This window comes from Elephantulus edwardii, unplaced genomic scaffold (genome assembly GCF_000299155.1).
Source record: "Elephantulus edwardii isolate Elephantulus edwardi_28Jun2011 unplaced genomic scaffold, EleEdw1.0 scaffold00045, whole genome shotgun sequence".
NCBI classification, from domain to species: domain Eukaryota; kingdom Metazoa; phylum Chordata; class Mammalia; order Macroscelidea; family Macroscelididae; genus Elephantulus; species Elephantulus edwardii.
The window spans coordinates 14060402-14068185 of NW_006399795.1; the positions used below are offsets into that span (position 1 = coordinate 14060402).

The window sequence follows — 7784 nt, forward strand, 5'->3', positions numbered from 1 at the left end:
ACCTCAATTGGCCGCCTCCCAGGCGTCCTGGGGAAGGAACGACCCTGCGCGAGCACATTGGCCTCCAGCGCGAGCGCGGGAAGGCAGCTCGCCGCAGCGCCCCCTGGCGGGTCCCGCGCGCACCGCGTCTGTCGTCCTCGAGGCTTTCACGTCCCTGGGACCCGGCTCTGCAGCGCGGGACCTCCGGTCTCGGCGGAGACCCTAACACATAGTCAGCAAGTGCTTCTACGGAGTTTTGCTTGTCATCAAAAAAATCTCACACACAGATACGATAATGACCGCTAACCACGCGCCATGCACAGTTTACTTATAAACAGAACAGAAAGCAAGTTTACAACCAAGGGGGGGGGGGGACACGGGACAAAAGCACCAGCCTCCTTCTCCGTGGTATTTCTTTTATCTTTCTTTCTTTTTAAACATTATATGAAAAACAGACATGTACATTTTGATTTTTTTTTCTTTTCAACACTATACAGTTCTAGAAAAGGAGAGGAGAAAAAAAAAAATTATCCAACCAAACCAAACCAAAAAACGAAATCCGATCTGTAGGTGGCAATGGCATAAGGGGCGGGGCCACAGAATGCCCAGGATCTTGGTTTCTGCAGGCACTACCGATGCTCAGCGGTACACACACACACACACAAACACACACGCATGACTGTAAAGAACAGCTTCCCAGGCCAGGGCTCAGAGGGGGCAATTGCAGACGCCATGTGTGTATGCGTGTGTATGTTGGGAACTCCCTCATGATGCCTGCACTCTCCTGTAAATTGCATACTACTTGCCAATTCAAGCTGCCTTCTCTGGCTTTCCCCCCAAAGTGGTTAAGACGTAGCTAGGGCTGAAATGAGCAAAAGGATCACGAGACGAGTAGGAGCAGAGGAATTTTTCCTTGTCACAGTATTACTTATCACTACGGAGACACAGCTCTTTGGCTGCCATACTGGGCTGCCCAGGAGCAGCTGTGTGTTCGGATCCCCTGGCCAGAGGGGAGCTGGATCCCCGGCTTCCGGTGCGAGCGCAGGCCCTGCGCCTCCTGCTGCATTGCACTGGCCCTGCCAGCTCTCCCCTGGGACAGCAGCACAATGAAGAGAACTCAGTAGGTTGGAGTCCTGGGAGGGGGGCCGGGGGTCCACTCCAGTGCTTCGAAACTTCGAGTCTAAAACACGTGGTACTACTTGGGTAAGTGCTTTGTGAGTGCTAGCTGGGGGAACAGCTAAAGTGGAGAAGGCCAAGAACTTTTTGTTTCCAAGGGCAGACTAGGGCACATGAAGGTGGTGGCCAGTCACGGCTGGGCAGGCAGCTGCCCTCCCGACCTTATAAGGAAAGGCCAGGAGGGTAGGACAGTCCTTCTAGCCATGCTGTGCCCACATCCTCAGAGCCACATCAAGTGGGTCAGGTCATAGATTCAGGGATAGATTTGGGTCACATTACAGAGGGGTCTGCCTAGCAAGAGGCCCCCCAGACATCCTGGGAATGGTAGCAGCAGGGGGCCGGGGGTTGTGTGTGTGGGGTCATTGGGAAAAATTGCTAGGTGGTCTCCAGGTGGATGTCATTTTGGGGCTGAGTGTGGACACTTCAAAGGAGCTGTGGGCCAACAGGTAGTGGGACAGAACCTTGGATCTTAGCACACTTGGCCAGGTGGGCTTCTATTTCCCAGCCCCTGACCTGCTTGATGAAAGAGTCATCAGCCAGGTAGTAGGCTCTGTATCTCAGCACTTACTGGGTGGTCTCAGGGTTTCCTGGAGGATTTGGATGTGCCAGGGCCTCTGAGTCCTCCAATCTGTCCTGTGCCGTCTTGTGCCCACATCTCTCCTGGCATGTGGGGACCACATCAGCATCACCGGTGCTGGGTCCAGGCCTGGTGGTGCTGGGATGGTGCTGGAGCCCACGGCGGAGAGGAGTCAGGAAGGCAGGTGTTGCTGTGGTTGGGGCAATGTTGGGCCATTCAGGCCGTGTCTTGGGGATACCCCAGACCCCAGAAACAAGTGTTCTCTTGTCAGGAGGGTCAGGAGACAGGCATTCCCTCCCAAATCTGCCAAGTGCTCAGGCTCAAGGGAGTGCCCACTGAGAACAAGCTGGGCTTGCTACCCAGATTATCAGAGGGATCAGAAAAAGGATGTGATTTCAAATGTGCAGCGGGGGCTCTTATGAAAGGGGGATGAAGGAGGCTGATGGGGGAGCTGACAGGGAACCCAAACCATGACAGCAGGCGGAGTGTCTTTGCTGCTCTGTCGCCGTCAGAATGTACACACCTGACTCCCTCCACGCCAGCCCCTAGGTGCAGGGCCACGTTGTAAAGAAAAAGCACACACCATCTTTGAAGAGAACCAATCTATAATTTGGGTTTACAGAAATGGGGCATTTATGACTGAGATTGGGTTGGCTTTTTTTTTTTTTTAAAGGCCCAGATCTAAGAGGACTTGGAAATTCCTACATGGGACCTGATGTTGACAGGTGGGGGGTATTTGAGATGAAACAAGAGAGGTGTGTTTGCAAATGGACCAGCCCTGGCCCTTACCTTCCAAGCCAGACCTCAGCCGTCCCAGAGAGCACTCTCCAGCCCACATCTGTGTCCCATACGTGGGCTCACACCCAGCCTGGCTGCCCGGGGCAGCTTCTCTACACCTGTGACCTCAGATCGGCTATGTCCCACTTACAGGGAGAGCTGTCTGGCTTGGGAGAGTCTGGCCACATGGACACTTGTTGGAGACAAGAGGACACAAGTCCCCAGATAGGATGGGACCTCTCTTCACAGGCAACTCAGGTGACCTTCTCCTCTCCCGAACAATAAAAGCAATAAATAGAACATCATCTTCCATGTGAATGCAACTGAAACGCAAGGTGAACAAGAACACGTGATTGTCTGTGAACTGTGGCGGGGACGGTAGGGGTGGCAGCACCCGCCGGGGGGGCACGGGGGGCATTTGGCACATCAACAATCACCCCACTCCCTGGTTATTGATCACACAACACACAACCTTATTACACAGTTTTGGTCCTTCACTGGGTACTTATATTAACATCATTTCTTCACAACAAGGATGTCTAATGCCAAAAAATACTGTTAAGGAAGAAATAAAATAGGAAAGGAAATGAATTAGAAAAAAAATTACAAGTTATATACAGATTAAGGGAAATTCCATCCAGAAAAAACATTATTATTTCACGTTAGCCCCTATGGGAATAATTTAAAGCCCATCCGAGTGGAGAAGGAGACGTGTCCCCATGAAGACGGAGCTGTCTTCTCCCTGTGCCACGTTGTCACGTCTGGGCGTCCCTCCTGTGGCTGAGAGCCTGGTGGGAGCAGACATGACCCCTGGGAGCCACAGTCCTTCCCAGTTGCAGGCACGCGAGAGCGCTTGGCGGCTTGGTGAAGTGGCAGGGACACCCCCACACGGAGAGGGCCCAGCTGCGGCTCCCGTCTGTCCCGCTGTCCATCTGACTGGGGTCGGGGAGGCAGTAGGCTGGAGGCCTGGAACTCGGCCAGTAGGCCCTTCTGAAGGGTGGCCGTGTGCATGAGCACAGGGTGGCCGAGTGCAGACCTTGGAATGCAAGAGTTGGGTGCTGGCTGCACCTTGGCACTGGGTACCAGGGCCCCTGGCTCCTGACATCCCCAGACAATTGGGGGTTCTTGGGTGGGGGCTGTGAACTTCTCCAGAGGCCATAAGGGGGCTCTGTGGGCACAGCCATACAATGGCAGGTGTGTCATCCAGCCTCGGCCTCAGGCCAGCCCGTGCCCAGTGTGCCATCTCCTAGGATCCTTATTTTATCTACACTCCGACAGCTCTGGTGGGAGTCAGCCCCACACCCCTTGGCTCTGCCTCAGGGTCCCCTGGGGTCCCCTTGGCTTGTACAAATAGGGTCAGAGATAGAAAACGTCTCTATTATCTACAGTATAAAGATCACCCCCGAATCCCATGCACCCAGCACTGGCCTGAGGCGGGCTTGGGCGTCAAAATGAGCTGAGATCTCCGAGCAACGTGACATTACTTCTTAAAAAACAATTTGTAAGTCATTTTTTTTCTTCATTTTTTAAAAAATACCGTCTTTGAAAACCACATGCTTGAAGAGACTCTGGAGTTGAGGTGGTGACCAAAAGGGACACAGACGTGGTTTTTGTTATAAAAATCCCTGGAGGGGTCCACCTCTTTGGAGCACACCCAGGTTTGTCCACTCTCTTCGAGAAAACTGTGCGCTGCCCAGATGCGGCCCTTGGACTCCCGTTTACCAACTGGATTCCGCGCATCCCGTGTGGCGAGTCCCCTAAACATGGCGGAGCGTGGGGTGATGCCGGACAGTGCCCTCGAGAACAGTGCTTGGAGACAGTGTGACCACAACGGCTTCAGGGGCTCTCGGGTTCCAAGTTTTCATTTGGAAATTTGGGACTGAGCCATGGTGGGTGGGGGTCAACACTGAGGAGTGGCCAGATACAAGTGACAAGGGGCCTCCCTGGCCCCAGGCCAGGTGGCTGCCTGAAGCCATGGCCTCCACCTCCAGAAGCCAGTGGCTGGGACTTAGGTTGGGATGTTGGGGGGCCCCTCGGCCACCTCCCTTAGAATTTGGACCCCAGCGCTTCCTGGGCCTCTCAGAGGTGGTTGATGGGGTTGAAGGCTCCAGACTCCGATGTGGCGCCCGCCGTGTTCAGCCAAGCGTCCAGCGAGCTCTGGGTGGAGGTGTGGAGAGGGGCGTCCTCGGAGAGGGACAGCATCATTGCATACGCCTGAGGAGGGGGCAGACAGCACATGGGACAGGCAAGTGAGCTGGGAGAATGGGGCCTGTGGACCCCAGCCGGCCCTTCCCACCCCTCCCACTAGTTCAGGCCTGGGGGTTGGGGGGTGGTCCTGGGGTCACAGAGGTTGATCGTCCCAGTGACCCAGGAGAGGCAGGCTGAGACCCTCATTGGGGAGCTAGGGGGGATGAGTTTGGGGGCTGGCCTCCTGCAGAGCGATGCTGAGACAATACTACGCAAAGTCCCCATGCATCAGGGGCACCTTCCTGGACTCTTAGGGTGCAAACACCTCTGCAGCCTCCCTGTACTGTCTCTGTTCTGGTATCAAATCAGCAAATCTTAGGATCAGAGGCCTGTTCTGGGGGCCCAGGGAATGGGCACCAGTCATTCCTGTGAGCCCACCCTAATAGCAGGTCTGGGGTCTGCGAACATCCACAGGGGTGCCTAGTGGGAGATGGAGGGTCTTAAAGGGGCTGGATTTATCTGTAAGGACCCCACAAAGCCACCTCTGTGGAGGGAAACACAGTGTTTGCGGGCCACTGGGATGCCTGGGAGACAGGGTGTGTCTCTAGCACAGCTTTGCTGGCCTGAGGCTAGACACACCTTTCCATCATGTGGCACAGGGTGCGAGGGACACAGGCTGCTGGGCTGTGGGAGGGAAGGCTGGAGTGGCCCCACAAAGCTAACACTGACAGGATTAGCAACAACACAGACAGACAGACAGACGGCTTCTGCGGAGACTCAGGTGGGCCCATCCTCCTGGGAGCCCAAGGGGAGCCCCCCTGCTTCCCCCCTGCAGCCATCTACCCTAAGGAATGAAGAGCTTTATCCCAGTCCTACTAGGTCCACTCCTCTTAAGCTTCAGGCCATTTACCTGGGCCGGCCAGGGGAACATCTGGCACAGGTATGCAGGCTGGTGTCCACTTGGTGGACACCCGGCACAGGTGTCCTGCTCCTGCCCACTGCCGATAGGAGGAAGAGAGCAAAACAGCTACACCCTCACTGGTGCTTCCAGAAGGAGCACTGTTGGGGGGGGGGGTCCACCATGCTCTTCTGCTCTGAACCTCTCCTGCTCCAGCCCCTGACCGGGGAGCAGAGACTGCCCTAGCCCATTTGATAGACAGCGCAGGGGTGCAGTGGGGACTGAGGGTGAGTGTTGGCCTGTCCACCGGGAGGCACTGTGGCCAGGGCATGCGAGGCTGAGGGCAGGGAGGACAGGGCTCTGGCGGGTACCTACCTGGTTCTTAACCTGCCTGTACAGGGTCTGTTTTAGAGCCTCAGAGTCTAAGGTGGCATTAAACACATCTTTAACTTCAAATGCTTCCTCAGCTGCTTTGCGGAGGTCCAGCCCCTTCCCAAAAGTCGGCATCGGTTCCAAAGCTAACAGACCGCCTTCTTCCTCCTCAATACACCTGTGCCAACGACCGAGGGACCCGGGATTAGCGGGGCTGGCCTCCGCCGCCTCTCTGATGCCACCAGCCGGCTCCAGGCCTGCATGCATGCCCGGTGCTCCGCGAGCCACATGCACAAAGAGACGGACACACGGATACACGGACACTCAGACACAAAGCCACATGGATGCACGAAGGCTGGCAGACGGGGGTGAGACACGTGCACGTATGTTGCAGGCAGCAGGCGGGGCTCAGGGCTCGAGGGTGGGGAGAAGGAGATGGTTTTATTCCTGGGGCACTGGCCAGCTCCCTCTCTTGGGGCCCTGGGCTCTCTCTAAGGGGCCTTGGGACCCAGGTGGGCCTACGAAGAGGACGTCAACACTCTATGCAGGATATAGGTGTGGACCCCACCCCCGCCTGCGGGACGTCTATTGGAGGCTTCTGCCTGTGTGGGACACAGAGTCAGCTGGCCCTGCTTGTGGATGGGGTGTGCAGTGCACTGTGGGTCCAAGACCCCGTATTTGCATGCGCAGAAGTGCCTGCCCCACCCACACTTGACCCTGACCACTATCAGCCCCTTGGGTTGTTGGGGGACCTGACCCAGCCTCACTCTGTTCTGCATGTGGACACCCCATAGTGGAATCACCTGCTGAAATGGGGGACATCGTGGCTGAGAAGTGAGGTGCCCTCACACTGCACAGCCCAGGCCTCTCCTCGCATGCTGAAGGCAGCACCCACCTCCGTGTATGATCGAAGCCCACGGCTAGGGGAGCAGGTGGCACCTCGTCCTCCTCGTCCTCGTAGGTACCCTGGGGCTCTGGGGTGGGGGACGCAGCATCATCTTGGGACTTGCCCGCCAGGCTGTCCTCATCCTCCTCCTCCAGCTCCTCTTCCTCCTCTTCCTCCACATCCTCGGGTTTCTCACCGGCCAAGCTGGGGCCCTGAGGGGGGCCGTCCAGGTCCTGGATCTCTGGTCTGAAACCACATGGTAGCATGTCAGCCACGGGCGGGGTCCAGGAGATCACTCCTTCGATAACCCCAAAAGTCAGCAGCTTGGTCCTGACTACTTTTCTGCTGCACCCCTCACCTCCCCACCCCGTGAAGACAGCTTGCACATGTAGTCACAGACATTCCCACTGCTGTGCGTACTACGGCCAGCTCATCTGCTCCTTCAGCCTCAGTTTGCCCGTCTGTGGAATGGGGACAATTCTACAATGGGACAATGCTGTGTGCTCATGTACCGATAGGGGTAGGGGCAGATGGAGCATGGACAGGGACAGTGATGGGGTGGGGAAAGGGACAGGAATGGAGCAGGGGTAGGAATAAGGCCAAGGGTGGGGACAGGGACAATGAGGGGGCAGAGACAAGGATGGGGCAAGGATAGGGTTGGGGTAGGGCTGGGGGCAGAGAAAGGGGCCAGGACAGGGATGGGACATGGACGAGATAGTATAGGACAGGAACAGGAGGGGGTAGGGGCAGGAGTGAGGGCAAGGGTTGGAAGGGGACAGCATGAAGGACAGGGAGGAGGCAGGGATGGGGACACAGGCAGGACAGGAGAGAGGTTGCCCAGTGGTCTTTCTGTGCAGTATAGACATTGAGGCCTCCAGGGCTCCTTGGCAGGTGTGTGTGGAGGGGGATGCGGTGGGAGGGGAAGGGAGAGG

The 7784-nt window shown here is 56.6% G+C and overlaps 1 protein-coding gene across 2 annotated transcripts in view; it reads right to left on the minus strand.

Annotated features, from left to right (window-relative positions):
• Positions 1 to 4564: 4564 nt before the first annotated feature.
• The window catches only part of PRDM16 (PR domain containing 16), a 509116-nt gene continuing 505896 nt past the window's right edge, over positions 4565 to 7784 (minus strand). Inside the window, exons 15-17 of one of the 2 annotated variants that reach the window (XM_006885814.1) lie at positions 6862 to 7098; positions 5970 to 6144; positions 4565 to 4723 (exon numbers count right to left, since the gene is read on the minus strand). In XM_006885814.1, coding sequence (XP_006885876.1) covers positions 4589 to 4723; positions 5970 to 6144; positions 6862 to 7098 — 547 coding nt within the window. In that variant the 3' untranslated portion in view covers positions 4565 to 4588. The remainder of the gene's footprint in view (positions 4724 to 5969; positions 6145 to 6861; positions 7099 to 7784) is intronic. The other variant, XM_006885813.1, reaches the window with a different exon arrangement.